The 25,443-nt window shown below is 38.1% G+C and overlaps 1 protein-coding gene across 7 annotated transcripts in view; it reads left to right on the forward strand.

Moving 5' to 3' along the window:
- Positions 1-25,443, forward strand: part of GPCPD1 (glycerophosphocholine phosphodiesterase 1) — a 43,556-nt gene that overhangs the window by 15,183 nt on the left and 2,930 nt on the right. For 6 of the 7 annotated variants that reach the window (XM_069009138.1, XM_069009140.1, XM_069009141.1 and 3 more), the window contains 15 exons: positions 4,729-4,804; positions 6,616-6,657; positions 7,885-8,008; positions 10,505-10,748; positions 11,790-11,952; positions 12,033-12,165; positions 12,375-12,429; positions 13,999-14,091; positions 15,176-15,253; positions 16,082-16,121; positions 16,870-16,931; positions 17,811-17,876; positions 18,727-18,863; positions 19,654-19,789; positions 20,109-20,269. In XM_069009138.1, the coding sequence (XP_068865239.1) occupies positions 4,729-4,804; positions 6,616-6,657; positions 7,885-8,008; positions 10,505-10,748; positions 11,790-11,952; positions 12,033-12,165; positions 12,375-12,429; positions 13,999-14,091; positions 15,176-15,253; positions 16,082-16,121; positions 16,870-16,931; positions 17,811-17,876; positions 18,727-18,863; positions 19,654-19,789; positions 20,109-20,269 (1,610 nt within the window). Of the gene's footprint in view, positions 1-4,728; positions 4,805-6,615; positions 6,658-7,884; positions 8,009-10,504; positions 10,749-11,789; positions 11,953-12,032; positions 12,166-12,374; positions 12,430-13,998; positions 14,092-15,175; positions 15,254-16,081; positions 16,122-16,869; positions 16,932-17,810; positions 17,877-18,726; positions 18,864-19,653; positions 19,790-20,108; positions 20,270-23,072; positions 23,174-25,443 lie in introns of all 7 variants that reach the window. The other variant, XM_069009144.1, reaches the window with a different exon arrangement.

Raw genomic sequence — 25,443 nt, forward strand, 5'->3', positions numbered from 1 at the left:
TCCTGGGGTACAGGGTTATCCACTTAGTGGTGTCTGGCTTGTACCTGTTAAGTGCACAGGAGTTTATTTCTGGTAAAATAAAGTCTTTTGAAGAAAAGAAATCCAGGTAAAATGTTTTCTTCCTCTTTTTGTAAACCTTTTGAAGAACGATGCTAAAGTAACAAGAATATCATGTACAGTATAGTGCAAGTGAGACACTATATGGAGAACTTTAGCATTAAAGAAACCCTGATAACAAAAAGATACTTTTAAGTTAAATTAGTCTCAATATTTTTATTTCAGTGTTTTTTTTCATTAGACGTTGCATGTGATTATTCTCCTAAATTTGACAAGCTGGCAGTATATGGTCTCTGATACTTAGTTTTTTATATCAGTGCAATTTTATGTGTAGTAAAATAACAGTGTAATCTTAACTATATGTTCGAGTCTGAGTGTGTGAATTTGACATCACATAATTAGTAAATCATGCTGAAGACAGATCCACCTGAAGTTAGCGTTCCCTTCTACAGCAGCTGCATCTCTGAAGATGCTTGAGTTGGGCGTGGTGGCAGAGATGGGGGTGACACATGTTTACACAGAGAAATGGTAGTTCCCAGATGATCCATAGTAGTGCTACAGGCTAGATGTGAAAATAGAATAATTGAGATTTTATGGGGGGGGGAAAAAACCCAAGTCTTTTTCTCACCTCCCTTTAAAAAGATATGATTTGACCTTAAAATTTTTTTACTTGAATGATAGTATGATGTAATGGGCAGTCTTGTTTGTAGTGAAGCATGTTGGTGTTAACATAACTGTGGTTATGTAAATAAAGCAGGTGGTTTTTTTTAAATACTCAATATATTGAAATTTGTAGAATTTTTGCATGAATACAAAAATAGGTATACAAAGAACATTTTACTATAAAATTGGTGTTGGGTCTTGGCTCCTGCATATCAAGAGATTTTACTGTGTTGCAAACATTTGATCTTAACCATTTAAAAAGAAAAATAGATACACGCACTTGGATGAAATAAGATGGTAAATTAAATTATTTTGCTTGAGGTTGTTCTTTCTTTGAACATAGTCTGGTACCAGTGAGCTCCCTGTGAGGATCTTCCTGGGTTTTATTCTACACTCACTTTCTGTTGCAGTGGCAGAGGTGGTGGGTTATGAGGGGGTGTGAGGCACACCACAACTCCCTTGGTTGGAATTTGTCTTCTGTATATCTTAGTTTTAGTAGAATAATTTTACATGCCATGTTTGTATGATGCATATTTGAAAACCTTAGTAAGGAACACATCTCATTCTGTTCAGCTATGTTCTGTATTTGCTTTTAAAACAGTAAATAAGCATTCAAGTTCAGGGTTACTTCTTTCAAGGCAAGTGTGAAAGAACTAAGCTATCTGTGCATGGAGTAGGACTTTAAAAACTGGATTGGAGAACATTTTTCACACTTGCTTCTTAATTACAGAGGTTTCAAATGAGAGTTAAATTTACTTTTTTAAATGTAAGCAAATAAATCCGTTTAGTGTCTGGACTATGGTAATAAAGGTGAAACTTAGACTGAGACTCAGCAATTATTGCCTTAGAAAAGCTTTTTCTAGATTAAGAACCCATGTTTATTGTGATAGTAACAAAAGCATTATTATCTGTTGAGACAGCAGATTGTGTGTGAAACTGTTCTTGGAAATACTAGAGCTATAAAATCTCTACTGAGCTCAGCATTTCCTGCCAGGTGACTTTTATGTGCTGCTGCCTTGCAAGTTAGATATGATGGCTGAATGGCTTTAATTATTTAGTTTAGTGCTTAATTATTGTCTTCTACATGGTACAGAAATCCAGAGAGATTTTGGTCAGAAATGCAGCTTTAGCAATTAAGTCTAATTTAGCTGTTTCATATTACTGAAGTAGATTATTATTCTTAAAACATAGTTTTAATTAGTAAAGTGCACTTGGATAAATGTGTTTGTGTGGCGCTTTTAAGATTTGGTTTGAGCTTTCCCCCCTCTCTAATGCCTACTCTGTTGTGTTGCCTTGAATCAGGAACCTTGGAACTGATCTCCTAAATTACCATTTAAACATCCACAGAAGTGCTTTCATTCTTTAATTTTAAATTTTAATTGTACTGAGTACCCAGGCACTTCATGCAGATGGTGCATCTGCTTTGAACCTTTGAACCATTATGCTAGATAGGCATTTTACCCTTAATTTCCAAAGTGTCTAATGACTGCTGGGGGAGGCCCCAGCTTCTCATAATGTGAGAGGACTTGATTTTTAAAGGAAGTTCTTGAATGGCCTTTAAAAGCTTTAAAATTGCATCAGATGTTCAGCTAGTCAAGATCAAGCAACATAATGTTTGTGTTAGCTTTTAAAAAATATGTGTCTGTATTAGTAGAAAAGGATCCACAGTGCCACTTACCTCAGCATACTGCCCATGAGATGCTTGATGTGACATTTGAATAGATGCCCTTTTAAGACTGTCCTCCAGAGACTCTCCTTTTAGGCAACATTACCATACTATTAATATTGATGACACATCATTTAGTTCTGCTGCTCAACTGGGCTGTTTTTCAAATGTGGTCAGTATATGCCATGGAAATGACATTACTATTTTCACCTCATTTTAACAATAGTTTCTGTTACATGTAATTAAAACATTTTTAAAATGCCTATGAACTCAGAGATGGTCTGAGCAGGGATTGAGAGGGTTCTTAGTGATGTCTGTGCCTGTTCTCTAATCCATTGCCCTTTTTTTCCAGGTAGCTTTGCTTGGCTCTTCTAAGTATGGAAAGTGTTGAGGGTTCCTGGGATTAAATGCACAATCAATCCATTGTTTCCTTTCAGGAGAGGAAATTGTGCTGTGTCCATCATGGTGTCCTTATTGTTGGGATAATGTTATTCAAATTCATTCATCATTTTAGAACCTAAAATTAAAATGGACAATTACAGTAGTGTAAGAAATAAATTGGCATTTTCATACAACATGTTGGGGGGTTTTACAAGGAAAAACCTTTGCTTACCTTCTGAAGAAAGCAGCTTAATCCATGTTAGGAAGATTTGCACTGCCCAGGTTCAGAAACTAAAGTTGTGCACATGTTCCTGGGAGCTGCTGTCAGAGATCTTGCATGCCTGCATGGTGGGAGGAAATGGCAGCCTCCCTGCTGACAAACATGGTTTGCAGCTTTAGAAACTGTGATTGTGACAGGCAAATGTCACTGTGCTGTGAAAGAAGGGGAAAGAAACTTCTCATTATTTACTGTTCTAGAAATCCCAACAGTGGGCATTGTGGCAGCAGTGAGAAGTTCAGAACCAAGACCAAGTAACAGGAACAAACTGGATGCAATAATATAATTTTGTTTATATTTTACTTGCATTCTGTCTTCAAAACACAACTAAGCATATGTGTTTTATTCTGACATGACCCTTAAGTGTGGATGCCTCTGAACTCGTTAGGAACACTGCTTTAGCTGAGACTCACAGAACAAACCTGTCCTACTGAGCACCTGTTAAATATTTGGCATTTGCTGTTAAGTCACCCAAAGGCATGGTAGATTAAATGTGGTCAATGTATGTCAGGAAATCCCATCTGCATGTAAAGAATTTATTGGGTGAGCTGTAATGGAACAAAGCATTGTGGTCCTGTGTGATTATACTGCTGAGTTTGAAGCTTGTCTGGATGTCCCTGTGGGTCTGAAATCTGTTTAAACAAGAACCTGAGGTACTGGGATGAGCTGGCGTTGAAGCTTCCATGTCTTTGGCAATAGTAGCAAATATTTTTGGAAATAAGAGTTACTTAGGCCCAAACCACCAAAATGACAAACTGCAGGTTTGTGACAGTGGTTTTTACATCTGGTAGTAACAACTGTGCCATGCTAGGGGAAACTTCTTAGGGTGATTGAGCTGGGAATCAGGCACATTCTTTGTTGTTAAGTTGTGGTTACCTAAAAGCTTTTACCTAGAAAGCTATTTCAAACTTAAATTGGTCTGAAAGAAGAGACTGTGTTACTGTTCTGGTTATCTGAGTCTTGGCTATGTTTGTCAACAAATGTATTCTTTTGGTGGACAATATTTTTTGTTAATGAAAGAATCTAATTTATCCTGCTCCAACTGGAATAGACTGCAAGGGCTTCATTGCTGACTGATTGGCTCAATTACTTATGTTTTAATTAGATGGTAAATAACTTGCTCTCTAGTATCACAACTAAAATAACTGTGTTTTGTAGCCTTTGAATTTAGTAAGGCAAATTATGAAGGAGAACACACCCCTGCAACTGCTATGTGCATGAGTAGATGCTGAGTGCTGTTTGCAATTAGAGATGTGGGGTATGTTTTTTCACAGTCTGTTGCTGTAGCTTGAGAACAAAATGAGCACTCTTAATGAGCTCAGAGATTTTTTTTTTTCGTATCAGAAGGAAACTAAAGTAGTCCAGCAGAGTACCTGTAATCAGTAAAGGTTTAATGATTCCATGTAACTTCTCTGCCATGTCAGACTGTCACAAGTTTTGTCATATGTATTCACAACACATCAAATAGAGTCATCAGCAGTTGCAGGGGTAAGAAGCCTCATCTATTTTCTTTCTTTCTCCTTCAGTCTCTTTCTCTCTGTTTCCCTCTCTTTCTTCTTCTTCTTCTTCTTTTACTTCCTTAAGTCTCTTAAGTTTAGTTCACAACCATCCCAAACAGCTTCATGGGTACAAAGTCAGATCTAACAAAAGAAATTATTGCAGACATTTAACTTTTAAATTACAGACTATCGATGGTCCCTGCGAAGTCATAGTTCACACGTGGGAGACTCATCTACAACCACGATCAATTACCCCTTTAGGTATGGGCATCAACTGCATCTGTTTGAGGCATATGCATAAGATTGCTGATATGCTGCACACTGGTTTAGAGGGATTGATAGCTTTAGTTTTAAAATACTTAAATTTATTAATGTGTGGGAGGTATAGATTTTTTCTTTGCACAACATGGGCCTTACTCTCAAAATATATATGTGTATATATATATATAAGTGGCTTCAAAATGGAGTGGATGTGAAATTCTTTGCTGTCATCCTTAAGATTATGTGGGTTGGTTTTTTAATTAATTTGGAATTGTAATAATTTTCTGTAAGTTTAATTCTTTGAGACTAAGGATCCATATTATCTTATTTAGCAAAAATGGGGGGGAGGGTGTGAAGTCACTGCTGTTTTTATTTAAGTACTATTTAATTAGTAAAATTTTAAACTAAAAATGTTTTATTAGGCTTCTTTAAGTAAATGGATGAACATGAATGGACTTATTTACCCGGCAATTTAGCAGAAATGTATTTTGCTGAAAGAAAGAAAGGGTGGCATGCAGACTTACATACAAGTTACTAATGCCTTTCTGAACAGGGAAAAAGTTTGGAGTTTAAGAGTGACTGAAATAACCTTTGAATGTAGCTTGTAGTTTAGATCTCTTATGCTGCTATGGCATGTTTTATGCACTGTCTTTTCTAGCACATGAAAAATACTATTTTCTCCACACTTAGAAGTTCACATTTGTTAAAAACTATCTAATGACTTGAGAAAATGTATTTTAGAAAGAAGGTGGTATCAAAGAAACTGTTTGTTAGTCATGAATAGTACCACGATCACGTTCTGTTCTCCCTTTGCCTTTTTTTTTTTTAATTTCAGTTGAATTAGTAGTGTTTCTATTCCTGTAAGAAGATCATTTCTGTATTTGTCAGTAATTGATAAGGGAAGCAGCCTGTCCTCTGCTAGGGCCTAGACTTTATCTCTAAATTTAGGCTACTTCATTCCAAACAGTTGGGATTTTTTTTTTTCCCAAGTAATACTCAATTCTTCATAAGCAGTTTTTAAGAAAATGCAGCAAAGACAGCTATGTTAGCACTGGGTCATTACAATCCTAAATTGTTGCCTGTGGTTATTAAAAAATTAGGTTAGGAGCCCTATGATTCTTAGGGGAAAAAAAGGGATTAATCACTGTAGAGACAAAATTATGTGAAGATTAATGTTTTGAGAAATGTATGGTTTGTTTAGACTGTTGCAGTTCTGTTAATGCTGGTGAATTTACTTAGTGCCTTAAGATTTCAGTTATTAAAGCTTTGGAAAGAGTAAGGATAAAAGTAAGTGTGAAGTGAGTGGTTTCAATATTTCATGCTAGATTGGTTTCTGTCATGTGGGCAGAATAAGCATTTTAATTGTGACTAACTCGATTTAAAAGCTCTAACTATGAATGTGCAGCAGGGTAAACTTGTATGTTTGCAAGAAACTTTCATGTCTTTGACACTGCTTTGACAAGTAAAGCATCTTAGATACTAGTGGGATGTAGATATCAGCAAAATAGTGCAGCAAGCCAGAAAATTGTGTAACCTTTTTACTCTCAGTTCCGATTACTTTAGGTGAAATGTGGCATTTTGTGTGTTGGTTGTTTTTTCGTGCAGAAACTGAGGAAAAGCATAAATTGGGATCAATCTTTATAGAAGATTGCAAAAAACATGCTGCTTTGTCTTTCAGTTTTCCTGCCTTTTTTTAGATACACTTTTTAGAAGTGAAGTGGAAAAGTAGAATTAATTTAACTTGGCAATGGTTTTTAAATGTGAATACTAATTAATTTTTTTCCATTCTTTTCCATTCCTTTTAATTCTAGAAAATGAAATTACTGTCGACGATGGACACTTTGGAATCTGTAGTAAGTGAGATACATTAACCTTTATTCTATACCATGAATTTAAATTAAACAAGGTAAAGTCTTGTAATTTAAAAATGTTTGAGATAGGTTTTGAGAAGAATTGCCTGTGATAGTTTTCTCTGCTTTTACAGTTACATTTGTATCCAGCATTTGTGCATTCACACTCAGGCTGTTATCCCTTCTTATGGTAGTAAGACTGCTAGGAAGACTTGAAGTGTTGTCACTCTGATGGTGTTAAAGGTTGAAATTTGGGAACTTTAAATCATGAGCATATATTTTTGAAAACACAGAATAGACTTAGCTTTCTCCTGATACCTAGCCTTAGAAAAACTCCTCATGCCTAGAATAACATTGTCACTCACACTGAATATACCCACTCTGCCTCTTCAGTTAGAGATGCAGCTGCCAAAAGGTTCTTGTAAGCCCACACTTCGTGTTCTTGTATGTGCACAAATGTCTCACTTCTGTCAGTTCTGAGCCACCTCTCACCTAATGTTCAATCCTCTGACTCTGAAAGTAACTCCTTATCATACCTCACACGTCTTGTATTCAAGCTTTTCCATCCTCATCAAATGATAAGTTTGGCTCTTTAGGAACTCTTCAAAACTATGGGGTTTGCTTCAGCACCTGGTTTGCAGCTTGTGTTTCTGGTCCTCCTGCTTGTAGGCTTTCCTTGTTTTGATGTTCAGGTTGAGGTTTCTCCATGCTTTTCATCAAAACTGTTGCTATACCCTGTCCTGCAGACTTACACTGCTTCACTGGCGCTGATTGTGATGAGCTAATTGGACAGCTGTGCCTCAACGGAAATAGGGAGCCTCTAATTGCTTATGAAACTTCAGGGTTCCTGTCAGTATTATTCCATAGACTGAGAGATCCCAAGACAAGGGAAGGTTAGTCCTGCCTTTGGAGACCTAACTCAGCTCTTGATAGCATATATCTAAAATTAACACTGGAATACTCAGTGCTGTCCTGCAGACAGTTGGCACGTGATCATTGTTCCTGCTTAATCCCTCTAAAAGCCAGCAAACAACTGCAGCATCTGTGGTCTGTTCTGGGACCTTCAGAAAGACTGGGGAAAGGCTGCCCCCAAGACTTGCTCTTGCATTACTGTAGAACAAGATTGGTGATAAGGAGGATTATCTGGAAGATGATGGCAAGAGGAACTGCCTAGATGTCCCTAAAATAAGTTACTAAAAGGTCTTCTCCTTTTTGTTTGGTTTTTGATAGATGGTATTGAAACTGTGGATGCTGGGTGGCTGACATGTCAGACAGAAATAAGGCTACGTCTGCATTATTCTGAGAAACCCCCTGTACTGATATCTAAGAAGAAATTTAAAACATCAAGGTTTAGGTAAGAGCCTGCTCGCCTCAGCATGCAATTTATCTCATGTTAATTGTCAATACTAGTGGTTTGTTGGTTTTTTTTGTTTTTTTTTTCTTAATTAATGTAGCCTTTAAATTCATTTTGGGTTGCTAATAGCCCAATTTCCAAGTGTTATATACATACTCCATATGTGTTTTGGTGTTTCTTGCTTTCTGGCTGGAACTGTAGGGCTCTTAGGTTCTTACTTAAATCAGTTTGAAGCTTTTATCTGCAGAGGTGCCTCAAAAAGCAGTCATTGTGATAACTCCACAGTTAATTGTCAGAAATGCTATCTTAGCCCTGGTATTTAGAGGACTGCACTGTTGCACACAGTGGATAAGGATTTGGCTGGGTGGTTGCCCTGGGTGTTGTGGTCAGCAGCCTGATGTCCAAGTGAAGACCAGGGATGAGTGGTGCTCCCCAGGGGCTGGTGGTGTTGGTGACATGGAAAGTATAGGATTGAGTGTCCCTTCAGCAGTTTGACACCAACCTGGGGGTTGCAGTTGCACTGGAGGGAAGGGATGCCATCCAGAGGGAACTTCACAGGATTAAGAGGTGCGAATATCGCCAAGTTCAGCAAGGCCAAGTGCAAGGTCCTGCGCTTGAGTTGGAGCAATCCCAAGTACAGGCTGGGTGGAGAAGAGATTGAGAGCAGCCCTGAGGAGAAGGACTTGGATGATGTGTTGGTGATGAGAAGCTCAGTGTGACCCACTGTTGCACACTTGCAGCCCAGAAGGCCAATTGCATCCTGAGCTGCATCAGAAGCAGTGTGGCCAGCAGGGTGAGGGAGGGGATTCTGCCCCTCTGCGCTGGTAAGACCCCACGTGGAGTGCTGCATCCAGCTCTGGGGCCCCCAAGATAAGAAGTATGTGGAGCTGTTAAAGTGAGTCCAGAGGAGACAAGGAAGATGCCCAGAGAGCTGGAACACCTCTGCTGTTGGACACAGGATGAGAAATTTGGTGTTCTTCAGCCTAGAGAAGAGAAGGCTCTGGGGAGACCTTTGCAGCAGTCCATAAAGAGAGCTGGAGAGAGACTTTGGACAAGGGCCTGGAGTGATGGGGCAAGGGAGAATGGCTTTAAACTGAAAGAGGACAGGGTTAATTAGATATTAGAAGGATATTCTTTAGTGTGGGGGTGGTGAGGCACTGGCACAGGTTGTCCCGAGTTGTTGATGCTGAATCCTGGGAAGTGTTCAAGGCCAAGTTGGATAGGGCTTGGAGGAACGTGGTCGAGTGGGTGCCTCTGCCTGTGATAGGGGGGTTAGAACTGGATGATTTTTAAGATCCCTTCCGACCCAAACCATTCTGTGGTTCTGTGATACTTGATTTATTGCTTTTTTTCCAGTTTTGATTTGATTGCCTCTCCCAACCAATTCCAGATTTTCTGATGAGGGGAAGGTTTATTTAATATGACACTCTTCAGTAGATTTAATACTTACATTGTGTTCTCTACAGCTTTGCCTTTTTTCCTTGCATGTTATAGCAGGTAAAGAGGGCAATTTCTGAAACCAGCTTCTTGTCTAAATGGTTGAAATAAATTTTGATAAGCTGGATGCATTCACTCAATACTCTGTCCTAAAACATTGGATCTGTCCAATAGTTTCTGTGACACTCACTTGTTTATGCCAGTGACATTTTTCAAGTTTCTGGAGTACCTGTGTTGTGACTTGTTAGTTTTATTTTTTTGTGAGGATTAGTAATGTGGACTTGGTGTAATAGATTTCTATGATTGTAAGTTTTTCTTTGAGATATGACTTCAGTTTTCCTGAATTGGCATCTATAAATGATAATCTTTTATCTTGTCTGCTGTGTCTATGATGCAGGAAGGGCTTTGGGTTACTCATGTATGCTTGCATCACTGATGTAACTCATTTTGTGTGGAGGGTTTGCTCTGTATAATAAAGGATTCTGAGTCTTTATGGAGAGGCTTATGCTTCTCAGTCCAGGATTTTTCAGAAATTGCATTCAGTTTAAATGCTCATTTAGGATTTTTCAAAAGAATAAATTAGTTCAGCCTCTATTACTTACATCTAAGAGAGTATACTTACTGCCTTATCACAGAGATATATCAGCAGCCACCAATGTTCAAGTCTGGATCTTGATGATTACTGCAGTTTTCAGTGCCTTTCATTAACCTGTTGGCATTATGGGTGTCAGTCTGTACAGGCAGGCTGTCTGTTTGGCAGCCCAAATAGTCTGGTGGAGTTCCAATTCTCAGACCACTAGTAGAGTTTTTATATTTACCCAAGTTCAGCTTTTAGCAGTGGCTTGGGCACTGAAATCTGACTAAAATATTATCTAGACAATGGCTGCAAACTCTTGCTCACATGAGGGCCTGCTGGATACGGTGCTGTTCTGTGGATGGTGATGGTGAGAAGAATTCTTGTGTTGTACGAGCTTCTGCTCAAGCTTCTTCCTAAATCCTTATCATTTGCAAAGACACTCCAGTGACATAACCATTTGTTTTGTGTTTCTGCTTGAGTAGAGTAAAATTAACCCTAGAAGGCCTAGAGAAGGATGATGACGAAGAGGGCCAAGAGAAGACATCCCCTACTGTCCCTCAGAAAATGGCAAACACTGTGGAGTTCTCCTTAATCAGTGACGATGACTACAAATGTCGGCACTCTCAGCCAGACTGTGGCTATGCTTTGCAGCCAGACCGGTGGATAGAATACACAATACAAACCATGGAGCCTGATAACTTGGAGTTAATATTTGATTTTTTTGAGGTATGTCTCTTTACACCTAAGAAGCAACTGCAGTCTGCCTTTTGGAGCTCGAGTCAATTATTGTGAAGATTTCACTTTTGAAACAGGGCTACTGCCTGATATTCTTGATCTTTTGGATTTGTTTACACAAGCATGAGACTAGTGACTCCCAGCCCATTTTGTAGAAGGGTTTTGTGAGTCTTCTTGATGTGCCACAGAAAGTTTTTCAGTTCTGCTTATTTAGAAGTCAGTATAAATTAGCCTGGAATCTGTGTGTGTGCAGTATTGCATGCTGTTAGGTTGGTTTGATATTAATCCTTTACCAAAGCTAAGTTATGCTTCTCCTGCTTGAACCTGAACAATGTGTATATGAACTAGTTCTATCACAATTACCGAATCTAAATGTTTGTTATAAGCAAAAGAGATTTCTCTGAACTAAGTAGTGCAAATTAAAACTGGATCCTCACCACTGTGTCTGTTATTTTGCACTATTTTTTGCCCTGAAAGATCTTAATATTTGAAGTTCTTTTTAAAAGAAAGCAACTTATGCAGAACAAAGTTTTTTTTAAGCATTCTCTTTTTGGTCTGAAAATGCTTTCAAGATCACTTACAGTCTTAATTGTGAAGTATCTGCATAGTTCCTGAACTTGACTATGGTCAAGTGCACATTCTGCATGCTAGTTCTTCCCTGCAAGTGCATACAAAGTTTTTTAGCATTTTAAGCATATATATTATTCCAGTTAATTTTTGTTCTAAACGTGACTTGGGCATTTTAGAAGACAGACTATTCTGTGCATGTAATTTTGATCTGAAAAGCTTTTCAAATGTGAGGGATATCAAAGACAAGTGTGAGTTTTGTAGATTTCCATCAACATTTTCATATTCCTGATAGTAATTTGTAACTCTCTGGTACATTAAACAATTTTAGCCTGAAATTAGTGTTTTCTGTAACACACAAGAAACTTGTGTTGTGTCCTGAGGAGCAAGACAGAAGAGTTTGTTTAGAATTCTCACTTATATCTAACAGTAGGGGTTTTGGGTTTTTGTTTGTTTTGTTTTTAGGAAGATTTAGGTGAGAAAGTAGTACAAGATGATGTGCTCCCAGGTCATGTAGGCTCTGCCTGCCTCCTGTCATCCACAATTGCAGAACTCGGAAAGAGTGCTGGAATTCTTACACTTGCTATTATGAGCAGAAATCCAAGGAAGACGATTGGAAAAGTGAGAGGTACAGTTGATGCCAACACTGATGTAGATAACTTTCCTCAAAGCCATCTGCTGTTTGAAGCATTGCTGTTTTTCTTGCAGTGGACTACATAATAATTAAACCGATCCAGGGATACACGTGTGATATGCAGGCTTCATATGCAAAATACTGGAAACCAAGGACAACTCTGGACGTTGGACACAGGGGAGCAGGGAATTCTACAACAACAGCTAAGTAAGTTTGTTTGCTTTTTAGACTGGGGAGATTTTCATTTCACTGACATCTGTTGAGGAAGCAGAGAGTTTAAAAAGCTGCAACCATTTAAGTCACTTCAATATCAAACGTGGGTGTTCTCTACAACAAAAACTTCTGATTTGTATTTCTGTTGTTTCAATTCTGTGCTAACAGACACCTAACAAACCCTTTTTCTTGGTTTTTTTCAGGCTTGCTAAAGTTCAAGAGAATACCATTGCATCCTTGAAGAGTGCTGCCAGTCATGTATGTACGCACATTTTCATACACACAGCACCTGTGTCGTGCCAACTAGGTTATATGCTTAATTTGCATGATTCAATACAGTGAATGGTAATTGCACTGATGTAAATGATATCAAACCACTGTGGAAATTGCCTGAGTAATGGGAAGTTAATAGCAGATCAGACTCTCACTCTCAAGTCCCTTAAAAAAAATCAAAACTTCCATGTAGTACATTCTGGTTGTGTTCTAATACAAAGAGAATTTTAATCTCAACCCTGTACAGACAGTTTGAACAAATGAATAAAATTTTGGCACTGCTAGAGTCTGTCCTAATCCTCTCAGGTGGAAAGGTCGTGCTCAGGGACTGCTGTGTACTGAAACTTGCTCTCTGAAAATGTGACTTGGGAGCTGAGCTTGTAGAATAAACCAATCCTTGTTTTGGTGCTTGCTGCAGTGAAGACTTGGAATCCTGACAGAACTTCCAGTTTGGGAGATAATAGCTCCGTGTGCCTAAATTCTGTGATGGAGGTGGTCACTTTTATTCCTTGCAGTAATCTTGATCACTGAAAAAAACCGTAGCTACTAAATTACTGTTTTGAACAGTAGTTCTTAATCCCTGAGTGGACACTACAGGTTTAGAGAAAGCTTTTAAAATGCTCACAAGAAATATGCATTGAGGCAGAAATTTGCTGTGAAGTCAGCAGCAGCATCACCAGACAGGTGCTTTTATCTATTTGCAGATTGAAAAGGCTGAAAACCACCACTCTGAAAATATTTCTGCTGAGAAAAGGGCTGAAAAAAACCCATGTCCTCTTTTCTTTTTGTGCTGATTGAAAAAGTGTGTGTCAGGGTGATAATTTGATGAATGGTATTCTTGGAGGCCTTCAAAGGAATTATTTGCAGACAGTCAGTATAAGTAAAAAAACCCAAACCTGTTACTGTGTGTTTCTCTTTCCTTCTGGCCCTCCCTCTTTTCCAAAAGACTGTGCTTAGAGCTTTTGGCTCTTTCTTCCTTTTTAAAAGCCTAACAGAAAAGCACATACAGCTGAAAAGGGCAGGAGAATACTGGATGCAGCTATTTCTGTTCTTGCTCTTACTGTGTTACTCACTAGTGACTCCAGAATTTTGTTCCTATATGGAATAGCTCCCTAAAGCCTTGGCAGTATGGAGCCATCACTTGTCTCTTGTTGTGGTGGTGGGGAGGAGGGAGGAAGATGCCTCAAAGGCATCTATGTTTAAAACATCTGTATCTAAAAATATCATCTTAGTCTTTCTCTGTAATCAGGTTTATAAGACTTGAGTCTTACTAGAGGGTTTACAAGATGAAACAAGATAGACACACACATACACATATATATATATGAGCTGTATTATGGTCATTAAGATAATTTGCCATGTAATTCTTTCATCATTGATAATCAATCCATTGCTGACCATGATTTAACTGGTAACAGCCAGTTGTATTCAACTTCTGCTTGATGTCTAGGACCTGTGAATGCTTGACAATACTTGCATGCAGTTCTCTAGTCCTTGTGCATAAGTAATTCATGGGCTTTTGTTTTGTTCTGTGTGTTTTTCAATTTCCTGCAGGGAGCAGCATATGTGGAATTTGATGTACATCTTTCTAAAGATCATGTGCCTATAGTATACCATGATCTCACGTGTTGCATGGCCATGAAAAAGGTAAGGAAGATGAGATCTGTATTTTATTTATAAATATGACCATTCTAGAAACTTAAAACGTCAAACTCTCATAGAAATAATTCTGGGGACTCAAGGGATGGAATGGGAATAAATATGCAGCATTACTTTGTGCATAGAGCAGGGAAGCTGAGTTTTTCCTTTTGATGTTGTAGCAACAGCATTTCAGATGTGTGATTTGGCACTCTTCAAGCCTACATTGTGCTTATTATTTAGCTTCTGTCTCATTTAAGATTTGGAAGGGAAAAACAAGACAACTCCACTATATTCAGTAGGGCCAATGGGACTGTCTTAGATTCAGGCTTGAATGTTTGCATTCTGTCCTGTTCTGTTATCTTCCCTCCTAGTTCTGGCAGTGAATCCAGAGAGAGATTGCAGAGCACACTGCTCTGTCTTCTTGGCACTGAGTTTTGTGTCTTCAGACTCCCACACCCATTGCAGTATTGCACTTTATAAGAAGCTTGGTTTTGAACAGTTGTGGAAATGGAACTTTGACTGAGGGGAATGACTGTTCAGTATGTCTTCACTCAGTATTGTCTTGCTCAGTAAAAATTTCTTAGTGAAGAGGGAAAGTGAGAAATGGACAGAATTTTTTTGACACCAGATCTTTATTTTGGGAGTGGGGTGTGTGTATGTGTGTCTCAGTTTTACCCCAGGACATTTATCTTTTTTTTTTTTAGTTTGAGACATTGGATAAACAGCAGTAAACTGAACTGCCTTGGACTATTTTTTACTGCATTTCTTTACTTGCAAACATCTTTCCTGAATACATTACCCAATCAAGTTTTTACAGAATAATTTTGCTAACCTTTTGAGAAGAAAGAACTTTAAAGCCTCTGACTTGCATGAAAGACCAAACAGTGTTTTTTTTCAAATTGACATCTGTTTTATGCTTTTAAGTGCCTGTGTTCTCTTGAAAACTGATCATCTTAATCATAAGATATCACTTGTATCTTTATCAATAAAATAGGAAACATTAGTTGCCTTTAATGCTACTATATAAAAAGTGTGTAAGGTTTTTTATTGTTTTCGGTGATGCTTAATTGTGTGTTGGTTCTCTTCAAAGAAACTGGACACAGAGCCTTTGGAACTGTTTGAGATTGCAGTCAAAGAACTCACATTTGATCAGCTGCAGTTATTAAAGGTATTGTTACCTTGGCTAGTACAATATACTGTGTGTAGAATTTCAAATGGTGTATGAAGCTTAGAGGTTTTGGGAGTAGGTATAGATAGTTTGGGAGAGTACAGTTTAAAAATTGTACAAACAGAACAGTTAGTTAATTCCAAGAGAAATACTTTTGCACCATTGTTACAACTTGGATAAATTTCATTACTTTTATCCTCTGGAAATATGGTATCTAATTTTCAAATGTAAAGGGGCTGTGTTGAACTGCTCTACCTTCCAAACAGAAGTGCCCTGCCTACATTAAAAGAAAGTCAGGGAATGACTAGGCTACTGAAGACCCCGCTGAGATACCTGTTCTCAGTCAGGGAAAGCATCTGGCTAGTCCAAGAGCCACATGATTCTTTTTATTTATAATTACTTGGTCCACTCCTTTTTGTAGAGAGAGAATGTGAATGGAGCAAGGGAGTTGACCAGGCCTGATTCTAGCTCAGTATGTGTGACTAATATAAAACAGGTCAGCCCTCTGCATTGGATTGAACCACAGAGGAGGGATTAGTGTTCAGACTTTTTCACATCTTGATGTTGAATTATAGTATGTGTGGGTTTACTCTTAACATGATTTCTGAATTTTCAGTAAGAATATTTTCAGTTTGCTTTTGAGCTTCCCTTGAAATCTTTAAAACAAAGTTTGAAAGAAAATTGTGACATGTACTGATATGTCCTTTATTCTTTAATAAGTGACTATAACTTTGTCTATAATGGACTTTTAAACTTCAAATTAGTTACGTTTTACATGTAGGAGGATCTGTATGGGTAGAGTGTTAATGTTGCTCTTGTGCTCTTCAGCTGGCTCACGTGACGGCCCTGAAAGTAAAAGATCACAATGGTATGTACTGGTTTGGAAGAGTCTTGGTATTGGTGTGCTACCATGTAATTATATAAATCCTGTGGTTGCAGTTGCTTGTTCTAATCATGTTTGTCCTGAACATTTCTAAATGCTTATGTAGGTAATTTTGTGCATACTGTAGAGTTCTTTACTGGGAAGGAAATACCTGAACAGAAGTTACTCCCTTGGGCAGCAGGGGCAGGGGTAGAAGGCAAATGTATAGATCAATATATATTTCTGAATAATCATAACAAAATTGCCACTAATGTTTCCACCTTATGCTTCTCTAACTGTACCTTCAGCTCTTGAGAACTGCTGACAAAAACTTTGGTAACTGCTGTATAGAGTGTCTCATCAGTGCTGTAAATTTTTGGCCTCAATTATTCCCTTTGTAGGGAAAGCAAATTATCTCACACATCTTACCTGTATAGGAAAAGATAAAATCTAAAAAAATAAAATAAATAAGCCTTGATAGGCAAGGCTTCTTCTGGATGTGATTCAATGAGTGAAGTGGTAAGGGATGGGAGAAGTCATTCTGATCTATATTGTGGCAAGTTTTTAAATTCCAAAACAGGCATTGCCAACACCATCGTTGGAGTATGTCAGTGTTAGAGGGAAAGGTGGAGGTAATCCAAAGGGAGACCTGGTTTCATCGTTCACTTATAATTTGGAGCCAGTCTTTTCTTGCTGGCATTACTGGGATTATGCTTCTGTTTGTTTTAATTCAATATTTTATATTTCTTTCCAGCATCTTTTAAAGAGGAAGAGAACTCTGCTTGTGAGACACAGCCATTTCCTTCTCTGCAAAGAGTAAGTAGTGAATATGGAGCAAGATGATTGTGGAACATGAACGCATGTGTTTTACTTGCAGCTGTGCACATGTAGCAAGGGATATTGATTTTTGGGTTTGGGCCTCTGGTGTCAGTGCTGGAGCTGAGAATAGAGGCTTTATTTTTGGACACTGGAGGCTTTTCAGTGCTTACAAGTAATAGTTTGTGTGTGTTTCAAGCTTCTGAATTCACGAGCCCAAGCAGTATAGCTCAGGGTGCACTCAGTTTTATAGCTGGTTAACATGTGGGCATTGCCTGTTAATGCATTGACAGTTGTTTCTGATTTTGAAAGAAACCACACCTGGCCTTTGGCAGCTCCTCACAGAGTCTTGTCCATCTCTCAGAGCCAGACACTGAGAAATGCTGAGTAAATTTCCAGTGTGTTCCCACTGAGGACTGCTTGTGTTAGCTCCACCTTTTGAAACCACCTTGCAAATAATTTTTGTAAAGAATTTCACATGAAAGAACCTCTGTATCATTGTAATGGCAAGCTCCTGGATTTAATACTTAAGATGCTTTTTGCATTCAAAAGAACTTTCTCGAAAGAGGAGGAGGACCATTTTTTCTGTAGGAGTACAAATGGGGCATTTCTTACATGTGTTTATGTGAATTGATTCTCATTTGTACCTTGCCGAGATCTTGTCCTTAAGATTTTATCCATTTTTATGTATTCATCAAGTTTAGATTGGAGTAGAAAAGGGTGTGTATGTGTGTTGTATAAAATGTTAAAAACCTAGGGTTTTTAATTCTACTGTTAGACACCATTAGCATTTAATTCCAATTCTCCCAATGATTACCTTCATAGTGCTTTGTTGTCCTCCTTTGCTGTGGGGTCTCTTCATAATGAAGTTTTTTTCAGGTGCTGGAGTCTGTTTCTAAAGATGTTGGGTTCAACATAGAAATAAAATGGATCTCCCAGCAAAGGGTAAGTAAACATACATGTGATTTACATTCTCATGGCTGAAGCTTGTGATTTGATGTGACAATTTATGAGCTGCAAAGGCATCATTTTTGAAGGTTTATGTGCCTTTTTTTTTTATAATGCATTATTTTTAAAACTGGGGGTTTTAAAACCCAGTGGGCACCACTCCAACGAATGAACAAACTTATTCTTAAAATGATGAGAAAGTATTTATAGGACTGAGTTCATAATGCAGCTCAGACTGCTTTTGGTAGGAGACTTTTTGAAGTCAACAGATCACAACAGGGCAGGCAGGAAAGTGCCAAGAAATTCAGCCTCTCCTGGCCCAGTGCAGGAGCAGCTACAACAAGGTGCAGTAATGCAAGCTGCTGTTTGCTTCTAGTCAGCAGGATTGCAGACTCAGCTGGACTGTGCAGCACTCAGTCCAGAGGGAAATGGTTGTAAAGGCTGGGATTGGAAGCCTGGAGTGGGGGAAGGAAGCTCAGGAGAGTGGTAGGCAGAAGTCCGTGTGCTAGAAATAACAACAGAGAGTAGCTGCTATAATTGTTGGTCTTTGGGGAATTTCTTTGTGTTTTTGAAATTAGAATAGGCTTCCTAGAGTGCATTCCTTGTGATGGGGAGACAGGGAATTTTTCAGTGAATCTTACTGCTGTGAGAATTCAGCTGCACCTCCCAGGCTGTCAGTCCTGGAGAGCTGTAACCAGCACTCAGCAGACTGAAGGACTGACTTCTGCATTCACGCTGGCCAGCTGAATTCTCACTTTGCTCAGGTTGAATGAGAGACCATTGCTGGTTAAAATAATTTTAATAAGCATTAATTTAAGTGACTCCAACTTGTGCTTTCTTTTTCTAGGATGGACAATGGGATGGCAACTTGTCAACTTACTTTGACATGAACCTTTTTCTAGATATTATTCTGAAAACTGTTTTGATGAATGCTGGAGGAAGAAGAATTGTGTTTTCTTCTTTTCATGCAGATATTTGTACAATGTAAGTTAAGAAGAGAGAAATAATGTCCTTTGTTTTTAACATTTATTTTTATTTGGTAAAATTTACTTTGTACGTAAGAATACACACAGGAAATAAATAACAGGTGTTTTGCTTAGAACATGTACTTAAGGTGCCAGAATAGTTGGGAACTGAAATGAGACCACTTTGCCATCTGAAATGAGCCAAAAATAAAATTGGAGAATAAAGTCATAGTGGATATTTTTGTCAAGTGTCTTCCTCGATGCTTTACTCTTTCTTAGCACAACAAAAAAGGTCATGGTTTCTTCTGGTATCCCAAAGTCTTTTTCAGTCATACTTGAGGGGTGTGCAAGCCTAACTTAGGAACCAAATCATCTTGTTAGAGTATCCAACTTGAAAAATACATCAATAAGGTTAGGGGCTGTATATTAACCATGTTTAGAAATTCTTATCATGGATCTTCATGATGATCATGAATCTAATGTCCATTTAAAAAGAAAATCACAGAATTAAATGGCCTTCAGGGATTTTATGTAAACTTTTTGAGGATGTGGGGCTGAGTTCAACATGAAGTCTAGCTTCCCTTGACCCGTGTGTTAATCTCCAGTAGTGGCAAAAGGAATCAGTTGAGCAGTTTGTCACACAGTTTGATGCTAAACTGTGGGACCATCTCCTTGCACCAGCTAGGAGCTAGAAGAACATGCAGGAAAGAGTGGAGTTCCCCTCGAAACAGTGAGATCAAAGTTCCCTGCTTTTTGTTTTTTCACTTTTATTTTTTTCATTTGCTACTTGTGGGCTTTTATCTTGGTAGGATCCGGCATAAGCAAAACAAGTATCCTGTGTTATTTCTCACCCAAGGGGAGTCCAAACTCTACCCAGAGCTTATGGATCTCAGATCTCGCACAACTCCGATTGCCATTAACTTTGCACAGTTTGAAAACTTGCTGGTAAGCTGACAAGTTAAAATCAAACTAAATTATTACTGCTTGTTTTCAATCTATCATTTTGACACTAATACATTAAATTACAGCTAACCTCATAAAATAAATACACTAATATTGGGTAACTGCCAAAATAATGACCGTTGTTTCACATGTTTTTTTAATACAGTGTTTAAAAAATAGCACTATAAATAAACTCTCTAATTGTATTAAATAAATTTTTAGTACTGTGGATGACATGGTAAGGAGCTGCCAGTGTCAAAAGATTAAAAAAGCTGATGTGTTTCACAAATGTGGGTTTTAATTGAAGTCTGTTGTATTTCAGGGAATTAACGTGCACTCTGAAGATCTGCTGAGGAATCCAGCGTTTATTCAACGGGCCATATCCAAAGGCCTGGTTATTTTTTCATGGGGTGATGATGCAAATGACCCAGATAACAGGAAGAAGTTGAGAGAATATGGTGTTCATGGGCTAATATATGACAGGTACTTAGTTGTGGCTTTTTAAAATAATAATCATAATCACCACCCTCATCAAGCTTAGAAACTGTTGTATCTTGATTCTGGTGAAATTTCACATTGCTTCTTGGTTGACTGGGTACAGAAAGTACAAGAAGCCCATAAACCCAGATCAAGAGCAAGTATAACACCAATTCCCACTCTTTCAGCTGTATAAATGAAGCACAGTAACTTTTGTTTTTCCTGAGACTGACATAAATGTAATTTGATCCTTTAAAGAACTAGTGCATGGCATACACGTTTAAGGTGCTACTAATATTCATGATAGTAATTTTTAAGTTATGTATGTGATACAGTGAGGAAAATGTTATTTAATTGTTTGACTGAAAGTTTCAGCATTCTACATTAAGTTGTGGAAATGGCTAAGACAGCTTAAACGAATGATTTTAACTTAACTGTTGCCAACATTCTGTTGTGTTTCAAAGCTGTGAATTTGCCATTTTTCCTAATAAAATTAGTTTGGAGTGACTCGAGGGCAAGCTGCCACATCAGTCACTTCAGAAAGTAGCTGTTACATACAAAAATTCAGGTACAGACATCAGAATACTGTGTTAAATATTTGAACAGAAGTGTTGTTGTGTTATTTGGTTGTTTACAAAACCCCGAAGTTTTAGCTCTTTTATCTTTGAAGATGTGAAATTCATCATTATGAAATGAAGTTTAATTTGAGAAGCTGAATTTAAATCAGAATTTCTGATCGATAAGAAAGAATTTGTAATTGGGAAAGCATTAAGTGTAACAGAAGTTTCAAATTATAGAAAGCTTTCAAACCTTCTGCTTTAGCAAGAGTATTGCTTTGTATAGTGTTTTACCTGAAAAAAAAACCCCAAACCAAAAAAACAAAGGAAGGGGGATCAATAATTGTCAAAGGCTCTGTTTTGTAAAGTGAAAACTGAGGGTCAATTTAACCATATCTAGGGGCAGGAGATCAAATATGTTTACTCTTTGAGCTCTAGGCTCTCCGTTTGAAAAAACAGTTAACTCTCTTCAATCTGTTGTTGACTGCTGAGAGTCCTTTCAGAGTGGTGGGCCCATTGCTTCCCTGGTTTTCCAGAGGTCTCACTTCTTGTGCTGTACAGAATGTCTCCTATTCACTGGCAGTACAAAAAGAATTACTAGATTTTTACAGCGGGGATCAGCTTCAGAATGAGGACATTGGCACGTAAGTCCTCTTTCCTGCTACAGCAGTGCTGTGTGCTGTACCTCTGCTACAGCTCAGGATTGGGGCTGCCTTCAGCTGATGAGAAATGCCTCTGGGCTAGAATGCAGGTGAAACAATCCTCTAACTATGTAGTATGCAATCACAGGGTAATGGAATTTTACTCTATGGTATGCATAAGTTACAGTGATACATTACTGGTGGGGTGTTTTAATCAAATACTGCTGCATAAAGTGTTCTTAAAATGTCTGTTCATCTCATGGCTACTAATCCAGCCTTCCAGAGTTGTTAATTACTTCTTGTGCAACAGATAATCACTTCTGTGGTAAAACAGCAAAGCAGCCTAATTTCTGACTTCATTTTGCTTTTATTGCTTTAGATACTCAACACTTCTTAGATGTTGTGGTGTTTATGTCAAGGCTGCAAGTCAGCTACATGTCACCTCATGTGTCCTTTTGTACTGTTTGGTGTGATTTTAGTTGTGGTGGGATAATAGAACACCTTTTATGTCACCTTTTAATAACCAGCCAATTGGTTATCAAAAGCCAAGGGAAGGCTGAATTCCCTTGTGGATTTAACTAAACAAAAAATGCTTAACCTTCCTGCACTGTTGAGATCATCTGGATTCTTCATAGTGTTCATCTCTCCTCTCGCTGCCTGCCTCCTCTATCACTTCCATTTCAGCATCTTCCCATTTTTTGGAGAGGAACCCCCAAATTAGCATTAACTCCAAAGCTGTTACTTCAGGCTTGTTAAGTGTAATTTCTAAATGTCATTTCCTTTGTGTATTTTTCTGTGGGCCAAAACAAATAATGGAACGTCCCTTTGCAATTCTTAATTATTTCTCAGGATTTCCTAATTGTCTGAATAAAATTAAATTCAGTCTTAATACAGGTCTTGAAGGAATATGACACCTTCTGAAGGTGGCATCATATGTCTCAAGGTGGACATTTTGAAATGCAGGTGGTACCTGCAAGTCCAGAATGTGGGAATATAAAACCTGGCAGCAACTGTTCCCACTCAGTTGGAGCTGCTGGGTAAAGAGGCAGCTTTTCAGATCATTTGAGACTTGAAGAGTTTAAATATTATTAAGAGTTTAAATAGGTATGGTTTCAGCATCCATATTCTGTGCTATTTGAAGTTTAGAAATAAATAAATTTAAAATTAAATTTAAAGAGCAGCACGAGAGAGAGATGCACATGACTGTTCCAAGGCCTAGAAATAAGTAGGGACTGCAGTAATCTGTTTTAGTGTAAAGCCAGTTCATGCTATCATTGTGTCTTCAAATTCCAGAATATTTCCAGGGTGGATTTAAGATGGTGCCTCTTCCGTGGTTTCTGCAGAATTTTTGTTCTCTGGATTTATTGCCAAGTCCAGATATTTATCTAATATGGTGGGTTTTGTTGCTGTTTACTAGACCTTTGCTTACACCATCTCAAGTGCTAATTATCTGAATCATTTAGGAAGTGAATAGAGGAATTCTGTTGAATTTTAGGTTGCTTGTATGTGGCCCTGAGTTACTGTGTGCAGTAGTTATATCTGAGATTATGAACTGTGTGCATAGAGATTATTTCTGTAAGCTGTTTTCTCCAAACTTAATCATCCATGTAGAATTGACCAAAACACTGTAGCCAGTTGTGAAGATGGCAGAAAAACTGTGTCCTGAGTACCAAAAGTTGGGGATACCAAGCACTGGGCAAAAAAAAATGCAGGTAGGGGGTCTGGCTTTGCTTTGCATGGAGAAAAACTGCAAGACTAAATCTGGGAAGCTTACAAATGCCAACAATATTATAAAAGGCTGATCCCACTGGGGCAGAGGAAAGAACACAAATGCATTCCCTGCCCCCCATCCAGGCCTTTCTCCACTTGGGCTGCAGATTATTACACACACCCAAAGTCATTAATCTGAACAGATGTTCTGGTGCAGTTGCTGGGATGATACTTTGCTGTTAACTACCATTCATCTCAGTGTTTAACCAAATTACTTGTATTAAAAGGGCAACCTCTACAGAAAGGTGCCATGTCTGCCTTCAGGCTTTTATTTGGGCCCTTGCACAGAAAAGTACTTTATGTGCATGACTGGGTATCTTCTGTCTGCACAGAAATCTCATCCTTAAAATGCTTTATTAGTCTGATGTTTAGATTTTAATTAGAGAAGAAGCTTCAACCTATTGTAGTGAAATCCTCTGGCTTGGTGAAAATGCTGAATTTTAAAGTGGGATTTCTGAGGTGATTTATCTGGTATTTTTCTCCTGGATAGGCTTTGTAAACAGTCCAGGAAATGTTTCTGTATTTGAATATCCTTAACTCAGTAAGAACAATGCAGCCTTGTGTTTTTACACCTGCTGGCTGTATATTAAATACCAATGTGGAGAGGGATTGGGTGCTAGCTTACACTTGCATCATCTTTTCTCATTCACTTTACATGATCTGAATTTTGTTTGTTGAATAATCCACAGAACTGCATAAAAATACTAAGTCAGTATTTCTCAAATATGGATGCTGAGAGCTTTTCCATGAGAGCTTTGTCCAAACACTACAGTTCCTTAGGCTGCATGTTGCATTTGCAGGCCAAAGCTGTGCTTGTTTGGTATTAGTAACTTCCCAACATTTACACAAATTTAGCTGGCAGTCAAGGCAAAAGCATTTTAAACACTTCTCAAAAGCAGAAGACTGCTGAAATCTGGGCTGCCCTGTTTGCCTGAAGCTGCATGTTACTTAAATAACAGCATGGATATGTGTAGGAAGTGTAGTATTAGTTGATTTGTTATCTACTTAGTGATTGAATTAAGATGTTATGCAATGACAGTCTAAGGCTTCCCTGCTTTGTGAATTCAACTTTTCCTTGAGATCTAAAGAAAAGTGAAAAGCTTTAATCAAAAGCTTGAGAAAATCCTTTGAGCATGAAAACAGTATTTTAGTGCTGGTGCCTCTTGTCTTGTATGTGTTTTCAAAGGTTGGAGAACACCTGACAGGAGCCAAACATATCAGTGTTACACCCCCTGCATAGCCCTGCAAAGTCCTGCAGGCCTTTTGTAGAAGGTGCTTACTTAAAAAAGTAATGTTTGAAGGACTTCAGTCTTCTGCAGGGCTTGCTTATTAATAGGAGGTTAGATGGAAAAACTTTGCACAGTTACTTAAAAATAATTGTCCTGTTGAAGAATGAAATATGGGAAAATAAGAGTTTATTCTTTATAGTGATGTTGGAAATAATTAGAGAAGTCCTGGAGCCTCTGTTTCTGCAAACTGGTGGTGTATTTTTGTGGACCCAAACAAAACATAGGGTCAAGAAATTCTGAAGTACAAGTGTGGCTGTGCTTTGAGTTGTCTTTCTCTGCCTTTGGTTTAAAAGAAACTCTGTACACACATTGGAGTGAACTGGCTCTAGTGGACAGTTTGAAAGGAGCTTGGAGCGTTGAATTCATCCAGAATATCAACTGAAAAGAATTTAGAATGAAGCAGGAATTACAGAATTTATACTTGTTGTAGTAAAGAACTAATAAAATACTTGCCAGAAGCTGCTTAGCAACGTGCTTAGACATGTTCTAGGAACAAGGGGCTTAGAAGAACCATGCCTTTGCTATTCAAGTGTCTAACTGATGGGAAGGACTTCAGGTTCTTAGTTCCTAAAGTGCTTTTTATATAGAAAACTGCCTTCCAACTGTCAGTGTTTTGTCTGGAATTCACAAGGAAATTCATAACGTCTCAGCTGAAGAAAGCACAGGGAGGAAGGAAGGCAGGTAGAGCTTTTATTTTGCAGAAAGCTTTTATTAGGCAAATTTGGGTCATATCTTAGGCCTGTATTGGATTATAAGAGCTGTGCAAGTAATTTAAATGCTATGCCTTCTGTTTGAATTTCATCAAACTGGATAGCATCTATCTCACTTCTAGGAGTTTCTTCACAGAAACTGTCCTCAATCTTACTGTGATCCATATCAGTATTTCCTGTGGAAGTGTTTCCTTTCTTGAATCCTGTTATTGT

Source organism: Aphelocoma coerulescens, chromosome 3 (assembly GCF_041296385.1).
Source record: "Aphelocoma coerulescens isolate FSJ_1873_10779 chromosome 3, UR_Acoe_1.0, whole genome shotgun sequence".
Lineage (NCBI taxonomy): Eukaryota > Metazoa > Chordata > Aves > Passeriformes > Corvidae > Aphelocoma > Aphelocoma coerulescens.